Source organism: Dreissena polymorpha, chromosome 2, assembly GCF_020536995.1.
Source record: "Dreissena polymorpha isolate Duluth1 chromosome 2, UMN_Dpol_1.0, whole genome shotgun sequence".
NCBI lineage: Eukaryota > Metazoa > Mollusca > Bivalvia > Myida > Dreissenidae > Dreissena > Dreissena polymorpha.
In genome coordinates, this window is record NC_068356.1 from 144,777,647 (window position 1) to 144,805,420 (window position 27,774).

The 27,774-nt window shown below is 34.3% G+C and overlaps 2 protein-coding genes and 1 long non-coding RNA gene across 4 annotated transcripts in view; 2 read left to right on the top strand and 1 right to left on the bottom strand.

Moving 5' to 3' along the window:
- Positions 1 to 1,855: 1,855 nt before the first annotated feature.
- Positions 1,856 to 8,614, top strand: LOC127869317 (uncharacterized). 2 transcript variants are annotated; one of them, XM_052411771.1, is made up of 5 exons: positions 1,856 to 2,118; positions 5,207 to 5,359; positions 5,684 to 5,802; positions 6,093 to 6,168; positions 6,732 to 8,614. In XM_052411771.1, the coding sequence occupies exons 2-5, from the start codon at positions 5,287 to 5,289 to the stop codon at positions 7,238 to 7,240; spliced, it is 777 nt and encodes a 258-aa protein (XP_052267731.1). In that variant the 5' UTR covers positions 1,856 to 2,118; positions 5,207 to 5,286; the 3' UTR covers positions 7,241 to 8,614. The 2 variants fall into 2 exon arrangements, with proteins under 2 accessions (XP_052267731.1, XP_052267730.1); XM_052411770.1 differs by lacking the exon at positions 1,856 to 2,118 and adding an exon at positions 3,804 to 4,888.
- A 5,746-nt stretch (positions 8,615 to 14,360) lies between these two features.
- LOC127870461 (uncharacterized) lies at positions 14,361 to 15,893 on the bottom strand. Its single transcript, XR_008044833.1, has 3 exons — positions 15,858 to 15,893; positions 15,148 to 15,285; positions 14,361 to 14,769 (listed from the first exon to the last, which is right to left on the bottom strand). It is a non-coding gene; the product is annotated as an uncharacterized LOC127870461 (long non-coding RNA).
- Positions 15,894 to 18,133: 2,240 nt separating this feature from the next.
- LOC127869318 (mitogen-activated protein kinase kinase kinase 11-like) overlaps positions 18,134 to 27,774 on the top strand; it is a 66,670-nt gene continuing 57,029 nt past the window's right edge. The window contains 1 exon segment of the mRNA XM_052411772.1: positions 18,134 to 19,001. Coding sequence (XP_052267732.1) covers positions 18,284 to 19,001 — 718 coding nt within the window. The 5' untranslated portion in view covers positions 18,134 to 18,283.

Sequence of the window (27,774 nt, forward strand, 5' to 3'; positions counted from 1 at the left end):
TGTATGTGCATTGGGCAAGTCCACCAAGCGGAGCGAATAATTTTATCATGGTAATACTAAAACAGCATTTTCACACATGTATACATTGATTAGATGTTTTTCATTCATGTGGTTGACTTTTTTAGCGATTTATTCTTTAGCTAAAATTGAGTTCATTTGAAGTAAATTTAGCGCACTAGATCGAATGTAAAAAACGATATCGCACACTTAATACACTTGGAGACACTTCTAACGCATCACTTTTCAATCTTGAATATCTCAGTTACGAGTCAAGATATTGATTTAAAATTTTACATACGATCATTTGACTACGTTCTATGCAAGCTCACGATAAAATCATTCGTCCGTGACGATTAGACGCTTTAGCACATGGGGTAGGTGTGGTTCTATATTTTTGCACGTGAAAATGTTGAAACGCGATTTAAATCTAGTTTTATTTCAATTTAATTATTTTATTTTACATACGATCATTTGACTACGTTCTATGCAAGCTCACGATAAAATCATTCGTCCGTGACGATTGGACGCTTTAGCAAGTGGGGTAGGTGTGGTTCTATATTTTTGCACGTGAAAATGTTGAAACGCGATTTAAATCTGTTTTATTTCAATTTAATTATTTTAGGCAGGGACCTAAGGTCCCTGTTTTAGGTGGGTTCTTACATAAGGAAAACATAAAATTAATTTACAAAACAATATAGCTCGTATGAATATTCAGGAGCGCAATCGCGCACTTTACATTTTACAGGCTACCTTTCCCACTTGCTAAAGCGTCCGATCGTCACGGATGAATGATTTTATTGTTAGCTTGCACACACTGCAGTCAAATGATCACATGCGCAATTTTAAATAAACATATTTACTCATTACTGAGATATGTAAGTTTTAAAAGTGTTGCGTTAGAAAAACCACCAAGTGTAGGCGATATACATTTTATTCCAATTTAATTTCAATTTCATAATTCTAGGTAAGTTTTTACACAAGAACAACATAACATTAATTTAAGAAAAACATTATGGCTCGTATGAATATTCACGAGCGAACTTGCTCAATCGGCATGTTGCAAGCCGGTCAGTTATTAAGACGTGTAAGTTTATGCGTTTTATTTTCACATTGTTAGTATTTAACGTTGTACGAGTTTGCGAATTTGACTTTTGAAGTGACGTTTTTAATTTGTTAAGTTTAACATTTTGTTGTTTTTCAATTTCAATTAAATTTTTAGGAGTTATCAGATAAGTGTTGAATTATTCTTGGTCCACATTTCAACACAATCCGATCAAAAATTAGGGAGCTATATTGATATGATTAAGTGATGCGTTAGAAGTGTCTCCAAGTGTTGATATTTTTGTGAATAATGGTCGGCTTAAAATTACGGATCGACCGGTTTCTTAGAAACAAATACTTTCTACGAATTATCTCGATGTCAACTGCAGTTTAAAAAAAAAAAAAAAAAAAAAGTAAACAGCAAAATGACTTTAATTTGTAAAACATAGTAGTTGTCCCCCGTTTTTATTATTTCGGCACTGTTATTATTTTCACGATTAGTTTTAAATTAAATAAAGAACGTGTGAATGTTTGTATACTTGTAAAGCTTACCGTTCCCAATTACTGTAATCTAAGATATAAAACAATGGGATTAAATATAACACGAATACTGGATTTTGTGTTCTATGGTTATTCCTGGAATGACTATTCCGCGTTACAAACTCGTAGCACGTGTCGTAATCAAAAGACGCAGATGATGTGTGGTACTGCACCGGCTAATCTGGCACGACACCTTATGCAAATACATCAAATTTTCCCGTTTACCCAGAATGAGGCTTATTTGTGGCTGGGAACGAGACTTTGACCCTTTCGGCGCTGACGTCGTTAACGAGAAATAACGTTGCAAAGTCGTGACAACTTTTTCGCGCAATTTTCACACGTTTTTACTGCGATAAATATCTTATTTCTTTTATTTATTTTCCGAAACAATCTATGAATTACCCAATCAGTGATTATGTTACGGTTTTTATACGAAAACATTAGTATAGTTTAACCATAGCTGATTTATAACCCATCGTACACTACGGCACCGTGTGACTGCATCAATTAATAGATAAACTTCCTGCTTACAAAAAGGTTAGTTTTTCTTTCTTTTTTGTTGTTTTTCCGTCAAATAATGTGAAATTAGTCGGCAAAGGATGTATCCCATATAAATTTAACCACGTCTAGTGTTTATTACCACTGTTAAAATTAGTTTGGCTCTCGATTCATGATTATATGCGATAATTGGAATTCTCACCCGGAAGTTGTCAAAAAATGTCGTTTGGTTTTGATACAATGATAGTTTATGTTATGTGAAGTTTTCATAAGAATGATGAGCCAAACTAGTGAAATTCATTCCCAAGAATCTACAATTCCATACGAATTGTCACAGACTGATGACGTATTTTTAAATGAACTTGCACAAGTTGATGAGTTATACCACATTCAGGGTTCCCGCTGTCGATCGCCATTGGCGCCAATTGCGACAAAATAAAAAATCTGGCGACAAAATTTCGTAAATGGCGATTTTAAAAAAATCGGCATTTTTCTGCGTTTATATTTTCTTAAAATGACAAAAGACGCTGTGTTTACCAGCCGCTTTACGGCAGTCGTAATACTATAGATTTCCATGGTGTAAGCGATACAGCTGTAATCAATGGAGCGTGGTGCTGACTGCCGACTACCGCAAAGTGGAATGTTATGGTGATAATTGCGATTATCTGGGGTGTTGTTGCAAGTTATCTTAATTGGTCGGCAGTTTTATTGCTTCAGAGATAAGGCAATATTGAAATATACCGACTTTGCGCTTAAATGTGAAGTGTTTGTCACAGTGTTCGAAGCAGATTCAAGACCGTTAAATTGACAACAATGACAATCAAAAAGGTAAGTATCGATTGTTTTTAGAAAAATCGGTGTAATTATAGAAAATAGTAAAACATTTTACATCTATTGGTTCTATTTAAACGGTGACATATTGCTGTTTCACTCGTCAAAATGGCAAGTTCAGAGTGTAAAACGACTTTTAGAAAGTGAACATTAGATGCTGCTTATTTTGAGACTCATTCAAAATGCAAACGTTCCCACCGCTATTGTTCACCAGCTAACAAACAAAAACCAAACAAAGACAGTTGTTTATCAGAATTTCATTTCCTTCAATATGATTTCCAACACACAATCTATGCTGTGTGAACTCTTTATATCCTCAACACTTATCAATTCATTCACTACCGGATGTACCTTAAAAAAAGGTAAACATAGTTTAGCACATGGAAATCAATTTGACATTTGATATACACAAATGCTTATTTTATTTGACTGTTGTGTTAAGGGCTCTATGTAGTAGATCATATGCTAGCACACATTTATATTATTTATATACTTCACATTCATTGATTATTATTAGTATTATATTAATATTATATTTCCCTTTTTGTATTTTCAGAATACCACAAAGCTTCTGAAGCACCAAAACTGTGGCAACATATTCAGGCTGCTAAGAAGGTGTCAATCAACAAGAGTTACAACTGATTGAATGTGCCTTTATTTAATTAACAATGTTAAATGTGTTGTTATTATTAATACTACTGTTATTAAATCAATTCCTTTAACATACTGTAAATGCTCAGTTTTTGTTTGTATTATAATAACATGATCTTCATTGCCCAAATGTAGCCCCAGTGTGGCGACAACTTTTTAAATTTGGCGAAAGTAAGTGGCGACAACTTTTGAAAGCCCAGAGGGAACCCTGACATTGGCCATGAATCTTTTGCAAAATCAAATGATAACTTGACATTTTCCAATCCAATTTTGTACAGGTTGAAACTTGTGATGTAGATTTGGGAAATCATGCAAGTATTTCATTTGAAGATGTTGATGATTATTTTGATGATTATGATGGTGATACATGTGATCAGGTTGATTGCTTACTTGTGGCGAATCCGAGTCTGACCAAATACAAATGGATCACAAACAGAATGACATTAGAAAAGAAGATCAAAAAGAAGCAGAAATTGTTTCAAATTTCACGCGTGAAACATGCCAGTGTAGTGTCTTTTATGGAAGTAAACCATGTTCAACAATAGTTGGTGTTGATAATTTGCTAGAAAATTGGACCCAATGCCAGGAACTGTCTTCAAGAGAAAAAGAACTTGTAGTTAAATCCCAACTTTGTACCCAAAGAAAAAATAGAACTTTTACATCTGAAAACAAAAAATCTAAAAAGTTGCGAACGAGACCGTCTCAGAAATATTTTTTCCATGGTCAGCAAATTTGTAAGAAAACTTTCTGTTTTGCATTTGCAATTTCTCAGTCAACTTTGAAAAGAATGAGTAAGTCTTATTAATATGACATGTATGGCCTGAGTGTCAATGAACATGGTAATTGCAAAACAACACCTGCCCATGCACTTTCATTCGACGATACTACAAGAATAAAAAAATTCATTGAAGAATATGCAAATAAAAATGCATTACCTTTGCCCGGACGACTGCCTAATTGTCCAAAGCAGACAGTTTTGCTTCTTCCATGTGACAAAAATGTAACTGACATTTATGACTTATACATGAAGAGTGCAAAGGAAGCAAACTATAGAGTTGTGTCTTTAAAAACATTTAGAAACAAATGGAATTCATTATGCCCCCACATTGCAGTAGCTACACCAGCGACAGATTTGTGTGTAAAATACTAAAATGTCAAAAATTCATGGGCAAATTAAAAACCAATGCTCATCTGTCAGATGAAGAAAGGCACAATGTACTAAGTGACTATACATGTCATGTTCAAAAGGCCAACCGGCAACGCCAACTTTTCAAGGACCAGGTTCTTTGTAGTAAAGCTGTGTGCAGTACTACAGATGTCACTGAAGGTCTTGAAAAATGAGGATTTTTTAATAAACAAATTTTATTTCCATTATAAATTCATAAATTGTAAATTAACTATTCAAAAATATGTTATACAAATAAGGTACCTCATATGAGGTACATTTGTACTTTGTCCTGGAAGATGAACCGCAGCATTTTATGCATTTTGCCATGAACATGCTATAGCTTAAATGTTGAACATTCATTTATATGGTGCATCTAGCTGTACATGTTGGTAAACAATTATAAAAATATGTATATATAATAAAAAATGTCTAAATAAATTGATTCACTTAATACAATTTGGTTCATTTTGTTAACAGGTGCAGAACCATGTTCACTAGATGCCACACTTCACTACTCATGGGATTTTGCCCAGTGTGTACACTACCCTCATCACGCCATGCAAGTGGGGCCAATCTACTTTGCGACACCAAGAAAGTGCCATGTGTTTGGGATGTGCGCTGAAGGAACAGGTATGTTATTGTAATTATCAGTTTTATATATCTTCATAATATGTAATAATAACTAATTGTAACTACATTGCACTACTATAAGAAAAACATTTGTTAATATACTGCATTATTTAGTTGTTGTTTTTATGCCCCCGAAGGTGGGCATATAGTGATCACACTGTCCGTCTGTCTGTCTGTCTGAAATTCAGTCACACTTTTAAACAATACAAGTGTTTTGCACAAACATTAAGTGAAAATCTTGTATGCATGGCATATTAAAATATAGTCTTTTTTATAGTTTTTATTTGTAAAAATTATTTTTATGTACATAAAACAATATTACAGGAATACAGAGATTCTATATGATTGACGAGTCAGAAATGCCTGGGAAAGGTGGCGATTGTCTCACAAGTTTGGTGCACCACTATTTTTCTCACTTTGGCGCTGGAGAAAAACAGGCAGAGGTAATTTATTGCTATACATACTCTGAGATTAACAAAATAATGTTTTGTCTTTCTTTTCATTGGAAAGATTAAGTAAATTTATACATAGTTGCTTTTGTAATAATTGTTACTTTAATCTATGTTTTTGTAATTATTTTAAAATATTAAAGTAATTAAAACTATTATTTCATTTTGTTGCTGGACATAACATAATTCTGTTTCCATTAATTCATAAATGTTTTCATAGGTGTAGCAATAATCTCCATTTAAATATATATTAATTATTTTAAACAAGAAATGTTTATTTGCAGATTCACTTTGACAATGCTGTTGGGCAGAATAAAAACAACACCATTCTGGGCTATTGCATGTGGAGAGTGTTGACAGGTAATAAAACGGTCATTGTCTTTCTTTAAAATATAACCATTTAAAAAGTATAATAATGTGTAGTGTGTAGAGACATTTGAAAAGGTTTGTGTTTAGGTCCACATTATTTCTAAAGTATCAAAGCTATTGCTTTCATACTTGCAGCACTAATCATCAAATAAATGACCACACTCCAACTATACCCCCCTCTTAACCCCCCCCCCCCCAATTAAAACATTTTATGTTGTTAAAAAATCCTTTAAAAAAAAACAAATATTTATTTGTATTATTTTATTTTTGAAAGACTGTCCAACCATCCCACCCAAGAATCCCCCCATTTCATTTTGGAAAGATTTTACTAAAATTGCCATAACTTCTTTATTTATGATCAGATTTGATTCATACTTTGACAAATAGATGAGCTGTCTAGGTGGTGATCTTGTTATACTATATGATAAGAACTTTGGTCGCTTGTTTCTATCAATTACAAAATGTATAAAGCATATTGAAATGAATCTTTCGAGGTTGTAACCTGAAGAAAAAGATTATAAAATTGTTACTGTTTTTTTGGAATATCATTGCAGGTCTGCATGAGTCAGTTTCCTTGAGTATGATGCTACCGGGACATGCCAAATTCACGCCAGATTGGCACTTTGGTGTGTGGAAAATAAAATGGCGCCAATCAGATGCTGAATGTATGGAGGACATTGCTTACACAGTTAAAGCATCTTCTAGGTCCAGGCATAACATTCCGCAACGCGTAAATGATCCATCTAGACCGGTGATGTTTTTGAACTGGAAGACATTCTTAGAAAACTATTTCAAACTTTTAAAAAACATCACAAAATACTACCACTTTCGTTGCACTGCGGATGAGCCAGGGGTTCTCATTTGTCGAGAGTTCTGTGACTCGGAGGAAGTTAGATTTAATCTTCTAAAGGCAAGACCCGAGGCAGGCTGCCTTCCGACAGTTAAGTTTATCCCCCCTCTAGATCATCTGAGGCAGTGGTATCTTTACGAGAAAATTGCACCGTTCTTTATCAATGAAGTTGCCAGAGACATTGTGTGTCCCAAACCATCTATTCCAAAGTAAAAAATGTGAGAGCTTGTTATCCTATTAACAATTGTTCATTTTCTCAAATTGTTGTTCTTGCATTATACTTATGATAAACTGTTTTCTGATTAGTATTCATGACTATGACATTTACATGGTATTGTTATTTGTATGACAATTAGCTGAATATATTATTAATAGTGTGTTTCTTTATTGAAAGTGACATAGCAATCAATAATCAAAAATAGTTTATGGGCATATATAAGCTGAACTGAGATTTATAATTAATTAACAACTCAATCATAGTGATTTCACTATAAAATATTCTGTACAGTATGATTATTACATTGTATAATATGACTGGTATGTGTTCAAAGATAACTTAAACTGTTGTAGTTTGTATTGACATCAAAATGTGTGATGTAAACATATGTGTTCATATTATGTATCTATTATATTTTACAAGTAAACGAACATATTTTGTTGTGTAAAGTTTAATCTATGGTGACGTTTACCATTGAATATTGATGTGCTTATTGCTGTAATTTTCTTTTATTTGAAAATCATGTTTTTGGACCTCTATATATGAAATGGGTTGATATTATTTTCTATCTACACTTATGGTCAATTTCATTGTTGATAACAGGTACAAATGAAATTGAAAATTTACTGTTTCCATAGCAACTGTTAACTTAATTTTAAAAAATCTAATTAATTGTGTATCAATCTTTGAATAAAATACAATTGCTAAATAAACCATGTATGGCAGTATAGATGCTTAACAAAAATTCAAAATGTCAGGTTTTTTTTTCATTTTAGTTTCAAGTTCGTTGCTATACAATATGTTCAATTTCTGAATACACCCCTATTTTCAGAAAATGTTCATACATTGATTTTACTATAAACATGTTGGTAATGTTTATTATCTGTCCAGAAGATATTTTGTTGATGTGTTGTTATTCTGTGTCTTAAATTCTTTAAAATGACAATACATTTGAAAAAAGAACAGTGTCTGTTTCCATGGCAACAATGAGCGTTTAATGTTTTATAATAATACAATTAATTATGTAAGTCATAGTTAATGACTGTCATCACCATACACACACAATTGAGTGATTATCAACAAAAACTGATCAGCATAAAATGAACTAATACTGGTAGAATTACAACGTCATTTCGTTGTATTGAAACGTCATTTCGTACAAAATCGCGCAAATCAGTGTTTCTGACATGCAATACAAAAAATGACATAACTTCGTCAAATTTAGGAATTCAATGCTCGAATTTCAGATTTTGATTTTTCAGATGTAGCACTTTCATAATATATGCTTAACTGAAAAAGTCATTTTTTGACCAGATGGGTCAAAATCTCGTTCCCAGTCACATTTATATTTTCTCCCCTCTATCAAGACGCAACTATATCAAACGTTTTTGTTATGTGAATATGTCTGTTTTAAAGGGGCCTTTCCACAGATTTTGGCATGTTTTGAAGTTTGTCATTAAATGCTTTCTATTGATAAATATAAACATTTGCTCTAAAAAGCTCCAGTAAAAATTCAAGAATAAAATTAAAAAAGAAAAAAAGTAACCCTTAACAGGGCTCGAACCAGGGGAGTAAAAAGTCTCCTACTTAGACCCCTCGACCATTCTTCCGCATACAATGCGCGATGTATTTTATACTTTATATAAGTAATCATCTTAGTTTCACAAAATATAACGACAACAACAGAACTCTCCATCTTATTCAATCGTTTCGCGTTGCAACGCTTTATAATTTTCAGGTTTTTAAATCATCAAGAGGCATATAATGGCTATATTAGAGCATGGTAAATGTTCAGTATTACTGTTTCCTCACAAATATCATAACTAAATCGAAAATTTGCGAATCTGTCACAACTTTTTCAAATTTTGTCAATTTACCAAAACGTGAAAAGGCCCCTTTAAGTTATTAGTTACTTACCAACATGTAAATCTGAAAATCATCCATGAAAGTAAATGTGTAAAAGACACTTACAACGATAAGAACCTCCATTGTGGAAACAATATTTCATTAAAAAAATATTATTGTATCCTTTCGGCCTTTAACTTTGTCATTTACGCGTGTTTGTGGTCGTTGCGTAGTTTGTTGTGTTTCTTGTTTTTATAGAAAATTCTTCTTACGACACAAGCTTATAAAAACTCTGCATATACTAAATGAAAAAAGAAAAGAAAAGTTATCCTTACTGCCCTGAACATTACTCAAAGATAGTTCAATAATGTTAATTGATCTTTGCATGACTGCTTTTAAGTCATTTTTGTACTTTTTTCTTTCAAAATTGCATTTTAACTTAATGTGTAATTTGATTCTTTGAACGTTGTAATCAAGTTTCTGACAGTAAACATCTCGTAATAGGAAGTTGCATTATATTGACTATGCAAATATCTATGTGTATTGCTACTTTTCTGTTCTGTTGTACATCCCCGTTATTATCTGCCCCTTCACGCGAGTATTACTAGCCTATATATTGTCATGTTCGAGAAGTAAATAAATCGCAGCGTGTTATTTTATGTATGGTGATAGTTGTCGTATTCCACAAAGTGATTAATAATTTCTAAAATGACACTAAAACAAAGTCTCATATTCTGCATACGCGCTTAGATGATGATGATCATGCTTCTGCTGCTGCTGATGATTATTGTTATTGTTATTATTATTATTATAATTATTATTATTATTATTATAACTATTAATGGACCCCAACCCATCAGAATACCTGTGTATTGGCACCACGCTGTGGTCACATTGCAGCGTCCCTTCATCAGCGACGATCAATACTAGGATGCAGTGGAAACACCGATACACCGGTAATTGTTGATAAGTCAGCTGAGAAAAAGTATTTACGGATCAGATAGTAACTAATGTGGATCGATTCACTGAGTAGAATACCGGTAACCCACGCAGGGACCAGACATACGTTCAGTTAGTTTTTTTTTTAAATAACCTTACACGAACAAGATTAATTAATATCTCGTCCCTTCAAGGAGTATTCGCTTAGTGTATTAGCCCACCATAAAAAAATGCACTGTCCCCCACCCAGCCGGCTAAGCATCGGTTGAGTGCGCTTAACTGTGTATAGATTTCAGAAATCTTGATAAGGGTCCGCTGCACTGTGACCACATCAATAAGCCGTTACACATGAGTGAATGACCCAGAACAAACCATGTATTACAATGGACTTATTCACCTTTTCACAAATTGACGCGTTCCATAGGTTGTGTCGCCAATTCAGAAAAAAAAAACAACTGAATACGAGCGATGTGGTTTTTATAAAGAAAGAACTATCTATATGTACTTTTCGAACGTGTTGGCTGTTTTATACAGATCTATAGGCTATAGTTGATAAAAGAAGATCTGTAAATGCCTAATACATTCGCAAGAGTATGTAGAAGAGGTGTGTATATATACAGCCGGTAAACAGACCGCAATATTTCGCAGGGTACGCGTTTTACACCACGTCGATTTCGATTGGTCAATGTCAAAGTACAGCCCCAAGATGGCGGCGGCGAAATATTTGCTGTGAGAAACAAAGGTGTTAAAGATGGGATCTTAAGCGTTAATTATTGCGAAATGAATATACGTATGAGCGTTTTATATTGAAATATGTATTTTTTGGATTGGAAATTAAATGAAAACATACCTTCTAGAACTCCTTCATGTATAGTTAGCTGAAAATGACGTTTATTTTCCAACATGAATAGACCAATTCATTGTTATTGTTTTGATTCCGAATTTTCGCGCATGCGCGATGCGCTGGTAGGCAAAAGCACTGGGTACAGTTACGATAAACATTATGTCGTATAGATAATGGCACGTGTTTAGTCAATATATCGAAAACATTAACAACAACATCATAACACCTAAATACTATTAAAGATATTGCATTTTTAATGTCAATATTGTTTAATTAATACATGTATTCTTATCTATAAAAAAATATATACTCGTTAGTCATTAGCATCAAGGTAAAGGTGGTCTGAAGACTAAACACCGACAATATCACAAAACAAAGCTATGCATTAGCCGTTTTATTTCTTGCAGAAGGATTTCAAAAATTACAAAAAATAATAATGCACCCCATTATATTATTATAATTATCAATTATATGAGTATGAAAGTGTGATAAAAAATATGAGTGAAAGAACAGGGGTGCATTAAAATCTGACACTGTACAACAAAACCCTATTAAAAGCGAAGTGCATGACAGTATTTAAATGTTCATTTTCTTTTAAATTGGATGATTTGTTTTTCGGGTGAATAATACTATAGATGAATCGTAACATACAACTGAAAAACACAACTTCACATGATGCAAATTAACCTGTGAATTCATGTATATTGAACTTTCTTAACTAGTGTATATGAGTGACAAATATCTTACATTTTATAATATATATCTATATTGCTTTTTATTTTTCGTAAATATTATTTACCCCGGTAGTCATACGTAATTTCTTGTTTTCATGATGTCGTTTGTGCATGGCCGTAACATTCAATCTTCAAACGGAATGACGTAGTTTTAATGAACCGGTACCCGCTATATACGTTTAATGATTATATGTACATTTACCAATTATTAAATACGTTTTGTTATAAATTACCGGTAAACAGGCTAGTATCTTCACAGCGTACATTTTCTAATTATATATACTGGACAAATTACTTTATATTTTTTTACGATATGTAGCATATCTAATTGAACAGTTGAACTTTAGCGGTATATTACTCAACCCCAAATAACTGCTCAATACTACTAGAAATAGAAGACATGGTGGTATCATCAATTGTGATTAATGACCAAACTTTCATATACCACCTGTGGTCAGGAACCTATTGTTTGTATAGGTCCCTGCTGTAGTTTATGACACTTTGCTGTTAGTTAAGTAGGGACAATATCTGATCAAAACGAGATAATCGGCTTGTGCCGAACAAAGGGGGCAATTAAACACCGGAATACAAAGGCTAACACGATTTTAAGATTGATGCAAACAATCAAATCAAACCAATTAAATTAAATTAATTTATTTAATGTGTCAAACCCAGCAAACAATCTATATGGGACCCATATGGGTCCCATGTGGGCACCTATATGGGCCCCATGTGGGCTGCCAACATGGGACCCAGATGGGAAGTGCAACCGGGCTCCACATGGGTCCCATCTGGGCTGCCCCATTTAAGTATATGGGGCAGCCCAGATGGGACCCATATGGAGCCCGGTTGCACTACCCATCTGGGTCCCATGTTGGCAGCCCACATGGGGCCCATATAGGTGCCCACATGGGACCCATATAGGACTAACATGGGCATCCCTTTTACTCAATATGGGCTACATACGGGTAGCCCTTTTACTCAATATGGGCTACATACGGGCAGCATTGTACTAAATATGGGCTACAAACTGGTAGCATTGTATTCAATATGGGTACACAGAGCCTGTAAAATTTTGGACAACGCATTAATGGAAATTCAGGTTATGTTAGAAATAATATGTAGGCTGCAAACATGAAATACTGTGTGTTCAAATTGAACATCAAACAAAAGATTCTTGTACATGTACTTCCAATTTCATTTTTTAAAATGTTTTATCTATTTCTTCTTGCTGGAACAGACTGATATCAAAGGGTTTAAGAGCTTAATAGCATTATCCTGCAAGAAATACAAGGTTTTTGTTAAAAGACTTAAAAATTTATTAAAGTACTCTCAACTTTTATTCACATAAAGTATTACACACATATACATGGATTCATACATACATAGCAGGAGGATCCCACGTTAACTATTCTACCAGAAAATTCTAAAATAATATGGTGATTCCTAACTTTTTGAATGTAACATGAGCAAAAATATTTAACATGAAGATGCTAACAAAAACATGTTTCTATCTAATGTTCTATCCGCATGGAGTAATGTTACTCATAATCTATAAACCCAAACCAACAGTAAAACTATTTTATGGAACAATAAAGACATAACTTCAAACAATAAGACGTTTTTCTATAACATTATATATGTCATCCAGTTATACGACTATAGAATTAAGGACTTCTATTATTTTGATATTAAATATATATTACATATACAGAATACCTTCAAGTATTTTCCTGATGTTCTACACATTACTACAAAGCATACCTATGCAGAGCTCCAGATAAGGGTCGTTTTTTCGTAATTGCGAATTATTTTCAAGCCCGTTACATATTTATTTTAAAATCTTGTCATACCATTTAGAATTACAAAATCAAGTTACGAATATTATTTTTACATCGGTTCGTATCGATTTTTATTGAGTTCTTTTCACGTATTTAAGATCATTGCGGTGCTTACATGTATATAGAATGGTTATCAGGTTTGTTTAACAAAGCGCATTTTTTCCAATAAAAGCGGCGTATACAGTCTATCTGTTTAAAAACAATGGCAGCGCCCAGAGAGCGTCCTAAAAAACTGCAAAGCGTCCAAAAACACGCTTTAAACATATTGTACACAAAGTGAGCCAAAGTTAAATGTTTAGAAAGACATTATAGAAAAGATCTTATACGATGTTGTATTTTCAGTTGCTGACACAGTCGGAAAAGCTAAACAAAAATGCAACACGACGGGTCCAAACTTAAACACACAAAAAACATTGAACGAGTGGAAGGGACAAGTCCCATGGCTAATGGTTGAAAAGATTGAAGGGGAGACCCGTTTTAATTCTGAAATATGTAAAAATTCATCTAAGGCATGCAATCTGAGCACAGTTTGGGCATATGAAGGTTTTTGAAAAATAAAATTGTATAATACTGAAAAGACACTGTTGAACTAGTATAAATAAAGTTGCTAGTATGTTTATTTTGATTTTTTTTGCATGAAAATAACCATTATTATTTATTTTTAGGTCATTTACAAAAAATAAGAATTATTTTCCAAAACTAAGTAGTAACGTTAAGAATAAAATTTCAGAGTTAAGAATTCTTTTTGAAAATCTGGTAGTAATTTAAGAATTTCACAAAACCTTATCTGGAGCTCTGCCCATGCATATTAAATCTTTAACCAATACAAATAACACACCATGTACTCAAAGAACATTAGTAGAAAACATACTTGCAAGACTATACAAAATATTTTATAAACTACAAATTAAAACCTTCAAAAACTGGAATGCTGTTTCTTCTTTTGCAAAGGAATATATACCGTTTCATTTCCAGATAAAAAAGATTGTATGCTTTCTTAGAAGATGAGCCTTAAAGGAATGGTTCAGGATCAATGGATAAAAAACTGTCAATTACATTTACAACATTGCTTAATATATTTGATAAAAAAGCTTGAACTATGCAGCAGTCCTAGAAAAGATGGATCGTCGCTTCATCACCAAGATGCTCTTCAAACTCATCCATTTGCTCAAATGTTCCAATTGGAAGACTGATGTTCTCTGGCAGTTGCATTGGCTCGTCATCAGTAGCTGACCTAGCCAAGAGCCACTGCAGCATCCGCTTCATTTCCCTGTTCTCATCTCTCATTGTTTCCAACACCGTTAAAATCTGTGTAACTGCATCTGACGACAGAGTAAAAAACAACTGTACCTTAAATTATGTTGACAATAATATATATCACAGCTGGGTCGGATATAATTATATCGGATGTGTGCCAATATAACGGTGGCGGGCCCGATTTGTGCCAACAGCTGTTGTACAGCTAGGGCTGATTATAGCAACTTGCACCTATATGCCCGTCAACATCAATTTGTTTCTTTTATAAGAAGAAGTATGTATTATTATAGATCACTAAATGACTGTGTATTTTATATTTTTTAAGTTGGATTATCTGTTTACATCAATTATTTATGTAATTAAATATCAGGTATTTTTTTTAAGCAGTAATTCCAAAACTGAAATTATTTTAAGTTAAAGTTTCAAGCACAAAAATCAGTTACTTTGTCCTATGAACTGTTTTTGGGAAGGCTCTTCAGCTGCCTGGACTTAATGGGAGTGACCGGCCTCTGTCATGCACTGCTGGACATTCCTTGTAAATACGATGTTGGCAAATGAGGCTGTGGTGAATATTTTATTTTCTGAAATAAATTTGTACAATAAACATTACGAATTTAATTATTTCTTAATACACAGACTTTTTTAATATTCTGCAAATATGTGTTTAAATAATCATTAAAATTTGCCCACAGGCAGACAACCTTGGCTTGCGTGCAATTAATCAAAGATCTATAAAAAAAAACATTATATTATACGTCTTTGATGTAATACGTTTAAATTAATAATATCAATGTATGAGATAAGAAAGATTCTCATGCATTAGCATGATTACTCATTAAGTGTTCCATTTTTTCAGACATGCGCCTGTCTGCTATAAATAGTTTGTATTGAATTTTAGGCAGAATCAAGTTGAATTAAGCAGTTTAACTAAGAGATTGATCTATGGCGACAATCGAACGTAACGACTTACGTCGCGAAAATACATGACAAATGCAAAGCGAATAAAAAATCTCATAATTTGCAGTTCAAATTATTAAACACACAGGCATTCATTGAAGTAACAGATAAATAAATAATGCGTGATCAGCAATATATATCTGATTTTAAAATAAATATATAATTGCGTGTATAATATCACAATTTAACAAATTACCCGTTTCGAGTGATTTTGTTTTGAATGTTTTCGCGAGGCGGAATTAACATCTGCGCATGCGCATTTTGTTTAAATACTTTATTTTTCTGCGCGATTATTTAAATTAAAATTATCTCTTGAAAATAACTACATATTAATCATAGTATATACATAATTGAAAACATAGCAATATCAAAAACAGAATTTTCAAAAAATGTGCGCCCGATAGCTGATTTTGTCCTTTGTTGGGCGGCCCAAATGGGACCCGTATGGGACCCATATGGGCTGCATATTATATGCTTATGCATTGATTGTATATTTTTTGGTAAAATATTAGCAGTTGAGATCAAATTTGTCATACATACGTTTTAAGAAATTAGTTTTTAATCAAATAAATAAAAGTTCATATCTTTTTCTTGATAGCGCAATAATATGGGACCCTTAAGGGCATTCCCATATGGGCTTACCCATATAGGTCCCAAATGACTCCCATTTGGGCTTACCCATATGAGTTTGCCCAGAAACAGCCCGGTAGATGATTTTGTGCTTTGTTGGGCGGCCCAAATGGGACCCATATGGGACCTATATGGACTGCATATTATTTGATTATGCATTGATTTTCTATTTTTGGGTAAAATATTAGCAGTTTAGATCAGCATACGTTTTAAGAAATGAGTTTTTAATCAAATAAATACAAGTTTACATCTTTTTCGTGATAGCGCAATAATATGGGACCTATATGGGACCCTTATCGGCATTCCCACATGGGCAAGCCCATATAGCTCCCAAATGACTCCCATATGGGACCCGTATGGGACCCATATGGGCCGCATATTATTTGCTTATGCATTGATTTTCTATTTTTGGGTAAAATATAAGCAGTTTAGATCAAGTTAGTCCTACATACGTTTTAAGAAATGAGTTTTTAATCAAATAAATACAAGTTTACATATTTTCCCGATAGCGCAATAATATGGGACCTATATGGGACCTTTGTGGGCATTCCCATATGGGCTAGTCCATATTGGTCCCAAATGACTCCCATATGGGCTTACCCATATGGGTTTGCCCAGAAACAGCCCATATGGGACCCATATGTGCATGTTTGCTGGGAAGTGTTAGTTTTCCTAGACAGACAGACAAGACTTTTTTTAGTAATTTCCTTTTTTATTTCTATCGTCAACATAATATATTTTGTATATAAAATATTATGTTTAAAAATTCACAAAAGTAGTATATATGTTGTCTTTTTTCCCGATATAAATTATGGTACATAGCATCTATAAAGACTATGGATGGTGTGAAAAATATGTTATAAACAGTTTCAATTTCGATATATATTTTATTATATTATATTTTATATATTTACAAGGGAAAAAGTGTATACATGTTGCTTTAAGGTAGGTGAAACTATGTCACAAAGTATATTTACTTTTTTTTATGGTAGGTGTACCCATTGAGCATAAAAAGCGCACAACGAATATACAATATATGTAATTTATTTTGTGTAGTCGCGATTTATTCTCTTGTTAAATTATATTATTAAAAGGACACAAGAAAATCAATTTATGGTGTTGTTTTTTTCCTGTTTGCATTTAAAAATAAAATATTTTGCCAATAATACTACCGAGTTTATAATGTGTGCATTGATGTAATCAGCTATAGTCAGATTACAGAATGATATAATTGCAAAATTTAGTTCAATGTTTTGGAAGACTTTTTTTAGTTGACTTGCACAATGTACCTCGTCAACATCACAGTCATGTGGTTGATATTGATACGCGCCAGAAAACACATTTTAACAAACACGAGTATGAATAAATCAAATGTATATTGGGGTACATAAGATGAACAACTGGTAAATTACGTTATACGATTTAACAAATTTGATCTGATACTCAAAGATTCCTTAACACATAAACAAAGTGTTATTAGTTCAGACCCTGTTCTTTAGTTGCAGCAATTGTTCATACTTAATAACAGATGGATTATGGATTATCATAGTGGTAAGTTAATATATGCTGTGTGCATGGAATCGATCTATTTGTTGTTTGTTTTCATTCTTATTTGTTTTAGTACAGTACAACAACTTTTGGGATGTTTAAATCTAAACTCTAAAAATGATCGTATACATATCAAAATATATTAAATAATGTATTTAATATAGATATAGAGCGTGACAATAAATATCATGCTCGATATCTCCCCTTTGATCGTGTCTTTCTTTTGCCTACCAGAGTGGCGCGGATAAAAACACGCAGGTGCGCGTGACGTCACGCGTGAATTGGTCTATTGCAGTCTAGTTTTCTACACAATTCCATGTTTTGCATTTGGACTTCTCAACATTCATTTCTGCTAGAAGTTAGTGGCAAATTTAGTTCTTATTAAACGAGTATACCTATGTTCTTGTTAAATGTATCAATCTGATATTGATTAGTAACGTTCAAATGCCTTGTGCATTGATATCTGAAATGTCAGTGGCTTCTAATTCACTAAACTATGCCCGACCGTCCCTTGCCCGCAAGAAAAGTGATGGTCCGTTTTACACTGCCATATTCGACTATGAACCTACTAGAGAAGATGAAATCAGCCTACGGAGAGGTGTGCAAGTGGAGGTTCTGTCAACTGATGCAAAAATATCAGGAGACATTGGTTGGTGGACAGGACGCATTACAAATACAAGTGGAAATAATAAAGTGGGAATATTTCCAAGCAACTTTGTTACAAAGGAGCCTGAAGTGATCAGAAGAATTCCATTAGAAATTGACTTCAAGGAGTTGAAACTTAATGATGTGATTGGTGTAGGTGGTTTTGGGAAGGTGTTCCATGCAACATGGAGAAAGGAAGTTGTAGCCGTAAAAATTGCACATAGTGACCCTGATGAACCCGGTTCAACAGTAACTAATGTTAGTCAAGAGGCAAAATTATTCTGGTTGTTAGAACATCCTAATATTGTCACTTTACGCGGTGTGTGCTTACAAGAACCGAACATATGTCTGGTGATGGAATACGCAGCTGGTGGATCTTTAAATAGAGTGTTAAATGGTCGACAAATACCTCCAAACATTTTAGTTGATTGGGCATTACAGATAGCGAGAGGCATGCGCTACCTGCATGAAGAAGCACCCATTCCTTTAATTCACAGGGATTTGAAGTCTAATAACAGTAAGTACATATATCAACTGGTGAGGACTGAATAACAAGCATTCAAAACTACATGTAATTAGAGTATGCACATGTTTCTTTAGTAAGTTCAGGGATCATCCCAGAGGGCGACATAGGAGAAGTCGTCGCCCTAAGATGCTTGACATCGCCCTCTGATTACATCAAAGCCAGAGCAAAATCGCTGACATTTTCCAATATGTTCTCCTTTGATAATCTGCCGCGCGTGTGTGCAATCCGTCACTAATACTGCCATTAGTTACTGTGTGCAATTATCGGTTATCTGATCTACTGATAGCGAAAGGATTTGCTATGCATCACTGACCGCTGATGCAAGTGGTCTTGGTTTATTCCAGTTGTGGCATTAAAACAGTCAGAATCTCACTGGTAAATTTCAGTCATAATATATTTGATTACTGAGCTTAACAAATATCACAAACAGAGAAACAGACTTACAAATTCAAAGTATAATCCAAAAACACAGTAAAAAGAACTTGGGAACATTCCATTAAAAGTCAATGACGTCATTCAAACAAAAGAATTACCGGCACTCAAGACTCAAGATTGGGAGAATTACAATTTAGGTTATTGCAGAATGTTATGGTGTGTTGCATCAATTTATGTATAATCAAATAAAACACTATAACAAATCTTGAAATAATTAAGTTATGGCCGGCATACAACATTAACATGTCTTGTTGAAGAATCTCCCACAAAATGTTTGGAATAAGAGTACACGTTACTCTCTGTCTTTGTCTTATTTGCAAATTGAGACTAGTGCATAAAGCGGAATTAATTGGGAATATTCCAGGCCTGATACGTTCTCTGAAAATGCCCTCAAAACCCCATTTCAGAGGACCCAAGGTGTGAAATGTCAATTAGTTCGTTTAGGCCCCTTGTTAGATGTTAATTGTTATTCCCACTGCTTAAGAAGGGGCTACCAGGAGGCATGGTACCTTTATGCGACTAACAGTTTGTGCCATAGGAATCAGGATCGATCAAACTTGGCGCAAAAGAGCGCCCTGATTTCATTGATAGTCAAATAAGCCTTCAACACTTATTATTGTAACAACAGTTTATTTCACAAGTACCTGTTCTGAGTGTGTGTGATTGATAATTAGGCCAGTCTAAAGTTTGTTATTAAACTGTCATTATTTTTCAAGAGTTTGAACTAATCACACGATTTTTATCCCCACGCTCCGAAATTGGAGCGGGGGGATTTTGTGGTTATCTCCGCGGCCTGTCCGTCCGTCCTGGCCACAGCGATTTTCCTTGTCCAATTGGGAAAAGTACCCGTACTGGTCCAATTGGGAAAAATTGAGTCGTGAAAACCTCAAAATTGGGAAAAATCGAGTTGTGAAATCCTTAAATTGGGAAAATCGCGTCGTGAAGTTTGGGTCTTATTTAATACATCATACAGTTCATGCTTAATTGAACATACCAGTCTTCGAAATTAGCTTTGAAAAGTTACATGCCAGTCGGGCCAATTACTTAAGACTTTTTACATGCCCAAAATATTTTTTACATGCCCAAACTTTTTTAACCAAAATTATAACAAATCACAACATTTTAACACTTACATGCTACACATAGTAAAGCAGAACATTTGTTTCAATAGTAGTGAATACAATTACATCTAATCAATCACTAGAATTAAGACGGTCGATCGTTACACCAGTGCTCTTGAAAAGAGCGTTCTCTGGTGTCCTCGTACCATTTCTTGGCTTCCCTTTTCTCTATATCATTGTCAATTTTCTATTTCGGAAGTGCTTTATCGGGCTTAGCCCCATCAACATACCTAAGATACTGCCTCTATGTGAACAATGACATTTGTTTACATTGACAAAAACAGAAGCGTATTACTTGATTGAAATGATCGATTCAAAAAGCATCTTCTCGATTAATGTCTAGAGAAACCGTCAATAAGAACCCAATGTGACCGAACTGCATCGGTCAAAAACAATAACGATGACGTGTGCAAGCAGGTGCGTGTTGTTAAACCAATCGAATTTCATTGTTTTACAACTTATGGCAAGGTGTTTGTTCTCAAAATTGAAAAATAGATCTGCAAATATCAAGAACCGCTTACGATTTTTTTTTATAAACTGTCAATTGGCTTCAATAATTTACATGCCCGGCGGGCCACAAACGTGAATTTTTGTATGTGCCCGGCAGTAATTTTACTCGCCACGGGCGATCGGGCGTGTGCTAATTTCGAAGACTGACATACCCATTTAAATAATCATTTGCAGGCATGCCTTAATGACCATTAAGTAATAAAGTTGAAATAAATAACAAAATATTATAAAGAACACACACAATCAATTACAAGTTGTTTTAATCTCTTGTAAAGCAATGTCTCTGTCTTTCATTTTTTTGAAAATTTCAACAATCTTTGATGTTTGATCATCTATCAGTTGCTGGCATCCCTCTCTGCACAGCATCATTAGTGCTGTCAATGTGTCGTGTGATAGACAGTTCCGATTGTTTGTGCAAAGATTGTTCATTTGACTGAACACCCTTTCCACAGAGGCAAGGTTACAAACCGACGTAAAACGCTGGCTGCCTGACAAAAGAACCGGAAACAGTAACGACTCTATCGATTGCACGCGCTGAATAATAAAACCCGAAATTAATCGAGCGAGTGGTTACACACAACTATACGATTTTCTTTGTTCGCTCGCCGAAAGTTGGGTTTTGTTACGAAACTTTCGGTCGTTTTGAGAAAAAATTCGGACGCCTATTGGGATTTTTTCAGATGCCGATTGGGAATTTGGGAATTTTTGCTCAATTGGGAAAGTACCGTTTACCGGTACTTTATAAAGAAGGAGGAAAATCGCTGTGCCACTATCTCCTACACTATTAGCACTAGAACCTTGAAACTTAAACACATGGTAGGTATGAGCATATGTGCGACAGGCCGACAGTGCACTATTTGGAATTTTGATCTGAACCCTGGGGCAAAAGCTGCAGCATGGGGATACGCGTCGACCGGGGCCGCGTCATTTCTAGTTGTAATTTTCTGGTCAAATGTTGAACCTCTATCTTTTGTGTTAGCCCTATTATGCCCTATACCTTCTACACAAATTGAAGGATTTTCATTAGACGCTGCTGCTATGTTTAAGTCATTTAGGCCTATGTGAGTCTTTATGACTCAAGATCAAGGTCACACTTCAAGTCAAATATAAGTCTGCATTATCTTGATATATTTTTGCTTCAATCACTATATATCCTTCACCTATTTATAGAAGAAAAAAGTAATGTCAATCATTTTGAAGATGTGCCGAGCCAGAAGTCATGAGTTGATCATTCTGGCTGAAAATTGAGGTCACCACTTCAAGGTAAAGAAAATCTTGGAAAGGGATATATCTGTGACAGTGTCTCTTGGACTGCCTTGTTATCATTTGATGTCAATATTTTTAGAAAGATGTGGTTAACTCTTATTAATATGTTTGCATAAAGCACACACTTATGTGCTGTAACTGCATGTAATCACATGCCCCTTGCTGTAGTATACTACTCAAAATTTGCTTTAAGGATCACTTTTTATAGTATGTGTAATTTGAAGTTCACCCTAGCTAGATTCAGCCAGTGTCACGCATCAATGATAAGTTAATACATAAATATAAAATCAAAAACACAGATTCTAATATCAAAACCTGAAAAGTAACAATTAAAATTAAGTTATATTGAAGATAATGTGAAAATAAAAATGTGATCCTTGGCAAATTTTGAGTAGTATATATTGCCTTGCTTGATACCATCAATCAAATTAATATAAATTAGGACTCTGAAACAGCTGGCTACGATTTTTTTAAAGCGGGTATATACGATTTAGTCAAATATTTATGAATTTATATAAACTGTGTAAAAAACTTTATATATATATATTTCAATATAAATTAAAATTAAAGATAAGACAAACATGTGTCGAAAAATGCGAAATAAGCCAGATATTTAATTCTGAAATTGAAAACGGCTGTACAGCCGAATTCGCCAGCATGTATACCATACATGTACGATGTGCATCTAAACTTAGTTTAACGGTTTATTTGAAATTCTGCAACGATATCTATTCATACGACACTCGAACACTATCTCCGATCCTAATACAAAGACGAATGCTTCGGTTATTGTAGGAAAGTATGTACGTCACTATCGGCTCGGGGCGCTAATTTGTCTTTGCTGCATTTTATGAAATTCGGCTATAATGTATAATTTTTCTTGCCTATATTGTGTTATTGTAACATATTTTATCAATATGTTACAATTAAACAAATATAAAAAATCGTATATACCCGCTTTAAGCATTTGTAAGATGATGATTAATTGTGGTAAAAACATGCTTAAACTCACTGAGGTTTTCCATTGATAAAATAATTGCCCCCCCCCCCCCCCCCCCCCCCCCCCCCCCCACACACACACACACACACACTGTAGAATGTAATAATATTGTATTTTAGATATTGGAAAGCATATTGAGAAAGAAATGTTTCCCACCTATGTATCATATGATGCATTTCTATGTTTTGCTTTCACTCACAGTTTATTCAGCTATGAAGAGTTTTTGTGTTTGTTTCTCCTCCTGTAAACACTAGGGTTGACAATATTAGCAGGTAACAGATTAAGTTTCAATGATCAGATTTCATGGGTCCCTACTGTTAACAATTCAGTTCTGTGGTTTTGTCTGTAGGCAATAGAGTACTACTGTGGGAAATGTTTTATTATGGTCTGTGTAGTAACGATTCCTATACCTGTAGCTCTAGTTTATCCATCCGTGATGGTCTACTGTTTGTAAATTTTAGACAACATCATTTTGAATAGTGGATCTAACATTTTTACAGAAATCAACCAACCATAACTGTGAAAACATGATATGTGAACAGTTTTTTTTTTCTATGTAAAAAGGCCATAAAAGGGACCTGATCCCATAGCAAATGGACCCTATCCCAAACCGAAATTGCAAAAACTACCGTAGGTTTCCACGTATAGCGCGCTCCCGTGTATAGCCCGCAGGCTGTTTTTTAAATGCCAAAATGGAGAAAAAAATATTCCAAGACAATAAAACAACCAAATCGGACCGAAAATGGCCGCCATTTTACTATTGCACAATCCAATAATCCGGGGCATTGGAAAGCTTAATTAAGCATTCAAAATAGGAAGCGTCATTATGATTAGGAGCATGGGATGCATAGCACTATTCTTTTCTGACAATTTTGTAATTTTCTAGCAAAATATTAACAGTCCACATGCATTTCGTGAAAAACGTGTGATTTTTCCTCGGGAAAAGCATGGGCATTACCGGTAAATTTGAATGTTGCATGGGAGACAGGGATACAGTTGTTGAGGTACACCACTGTTGAACATTCAATATTTATACACACAAAATGCAATTGCATATTTTCACGTTCTCAAGTGTCAATTAGTGTCTCAAATGTCAATTAGCATCTTAACAAGTGGTGGCACATATTACTCAATAACATCTGCCAATTACGAAGTGCAAAATGACCCCCTTACCCGCAAAAAAGACCTCAATCGCACCTACCCTTGCCTGCTCTCCGGAATGAAGACAACAATCCCCATCGGAATTCATCAATAAAGAAGTGTAAAAACACAAACAAAGAAATGTCTGCAAGTTTATTCAAACAAATTTATTTTTGACCAAAACTTCTTCTACCGCATTCATATCTACCAGTAGCGACTTCTTGTTGTTTCGACAATGGCCCCTCAGTCTGTACGATTATAGGGTGGTAGTTTTCTGGAAAAAACATGGTGGCCATTTTGATAAAAAATTATGATTACACAACATATTTTTTACCAATTTAGCAGCCAGTATAGCGTTGAATCAATGTAAAGCGCGCACCAGCTTTTTAATTTGAATTTTGGAGGTAAAACACTGCGCGCTATACGTGGAAACCTACGGTAGTCAAATTTTTTTTTTTTATAAAGAAATCTCTAATGATGATTATATCTAAATTTTATTTCATAATCATCTAACATAGTATATAATAACTATAATTTATATGATTTTTCCCAAAATGTTCAGGAAAAGGCCTGATGTGTTGTACGTTATTTGTTGGTTAAAAAAATCCTGGTTCGGTTCATTTTGTTGATAAAAAATGCCAGAATTAGCCTTTTTATTGATTTAAAACATCCAAATCTGACCAGACTGCTTTTCCCAAAATGGCTAGAAAACCCATGGGTGAAGTGAGATATTTGTTTAGATGTTGGAATGACTTATGAGATGACTGAACATGCTCTCTTATAGCCAATCTTCTTGCTTCTGTTTTGGAAAAGTTATGTTTTGAGGTTAAATGGTTGACTGAATAGTAGCGTCTCAGAAATTTTCTATCGCAATCTTGTACACAACAATGAATATGTTGAATTTCATGTCTGTCTTTGATGTGCCTGTTCAAAGTCCATCTTGCTTTAAATTGTTTCTCACATTTTTCCCACACATTTTGACAGATTTTCAGTTATGAGTCTAAAATTGTAATTGCACAAATTGAAAGTTTCAGCCCTTTTATAGATTCTTGAGGCTATATTCCATGAGTTTCTCATGCTTTTTAGGCTTGACTGCATTCTATCTCTTCTCTCATATACAGGTGTCCCTTTGCGCCAATATTTTATAATCCCTTGTATAAACATTAGATTGAGCTAAACCATTTCACAGATGAGTCAATAACACAAACAATTGAATACTAAATACATCTCTGCGCCACTACTGTGTAACTCTATGCACCACTTTGATTTATAATTTTTTTTATATCATTTGGCAGGTTATTTACTAACCTCCCTTTAAAGATTATTACTTCCCTTGGATTAGTTTTTTTGACCTTGAAGGATGACCTTGACCTTAACCTTTAACCACTCTAAATGTGCAGCTCCATGAGATACACATGCATGCCAAATATCAAGTTGCTATCATCAATATTGCAAAAGTTATGGCCAATGCACCATACCGGGGAGCATAAAAATAAGGGAAAATCTCTCACCCGGCCCGCCCCAACCCCCAGAACTTATGACCCAGGGGTCAGATCAAAATTCCGTCACTGTCACCGTCGCACATATGCTCATAGCTACGTGGAGTTTTCGCGGCTTATTTTACATTAATTTATTACATATTGCTGGTCATAAACCTATATATACAAAACAGAAAACGAAAAGAAGAATGGAAGTGAAATTAAAACATACGAGTCAACCAGCCACACGCGAAGTATCCGTACATATTTTAAATATTTATATGCGCGTTCTTCGAACAAACCTCTTTTAGTGGTTTGTTGGGCATTGCTATTTGATTCGATTATTAACAGTATCGAGAATCATCGCGCTCATGCTTAATGCATTAGTCAATATGGTCGAATAATTCTTGTTAAATTAATCAAAAATAATATTTATCATGGTATTGTTGAAAACACATTAAGAATCTATAACTGACATACCATAATGATATTGCTGAATATCTTCATTTAACATATTTCTGGTCTAAAGAAAATTCCAGTTCACCTAGTTAAAGTGAGACCACGCTTCTACTGCTGGAACGATGGCTTGTTTAAAACTTTGTACTTTTACTTAAATGTTCAATTTCGAAAACAATTTAAAATGGTTTGGCCAAAACGAATATCGGGATAGGGCAAAACGATACTTTTATGAACTTAAATATACTACTACACAGACAGGAATATGGAAGTAATTACTAAATATGATAACAAAGCCTTTAAGTACAAACGCTCTGGACGTGGTGCTTGCAATCCTTTGAAAATAAAAGGTGCACGCACAAACTGTGTTGATGTCGAGAGTTGAGTGTAGAACTGTTCTATCTACATGTATCAAGCCTTTTCATTAGGGATAAAATTGTTTCATGCTGAACACGCAGTAAAACAGTGTTACAAAGACGCATTCATGTTTCCAATGTTTTGGTGGTATGCTCAAATCAGCCAATGGAATAAATGAAGTGTATTCATTCGTGTCTAGCCGCGGGAAATTTTATTTGAATTTTATTGGACACTTACAAAGGTCAGGTAAGGTCAAAAGTGACGTTAAACAGCTAAGCCGAAAAAAGACAAATAAAAGATGATTATTAAATGGTAAATTGCCTGCCGGAAAAAAACATTTGTTTGAATTATACATAGAAAGTTCATGTAAGTGTATCATGGGTGTTTAAAAAGAGTTATGATTAATTTTGAAAGTTCTGTAAAGTGTTTGTGATTTTTTTTGGAGAAATTATCATGATGGTAATTTAATGAGCATCATCATTAAAGAAAAACCTTCTGAACCATGTAATACAATGAAAACAACAATAGCTAGAAATGGTGCGGCAGAGGCCGACGCGTATCCCCACGCCACATATTTGACCCAGGGGCGCCACAGTGTTGGTAATGGGGCCATGCATAGTTGAGATTGACCGTATTGTCATAAGAGAAGTTCAGTATCAATTAGAAGTGAATCGGTGTAGAAATGAAGAAGTTATTGTAAAAGGCAATTTTGGGTGGGTGTGGCCTATGTGGGCAGGGCGCCCCAGGGTTTGTAATGGGGCCATCCATAGTTGAGATTGACTGTATTGTCATCAGAGAAGTTCAGTATATCAATTTGAAGTGAATCGGTGTATAAATGAAGAAATAATAGTAAAAGGCAATTTTGGGTGGTTGTGGTCTATGAGGGCGGGGCGCCCCAGGGTTGGTAATGGGGCCATGCATAGTTGAAATTGCCCGTATTGTCATAAGAGAGGTTCAGTATCAATTTGAAGTGAATCCGTGTAGAAATGAAAAAATTATTG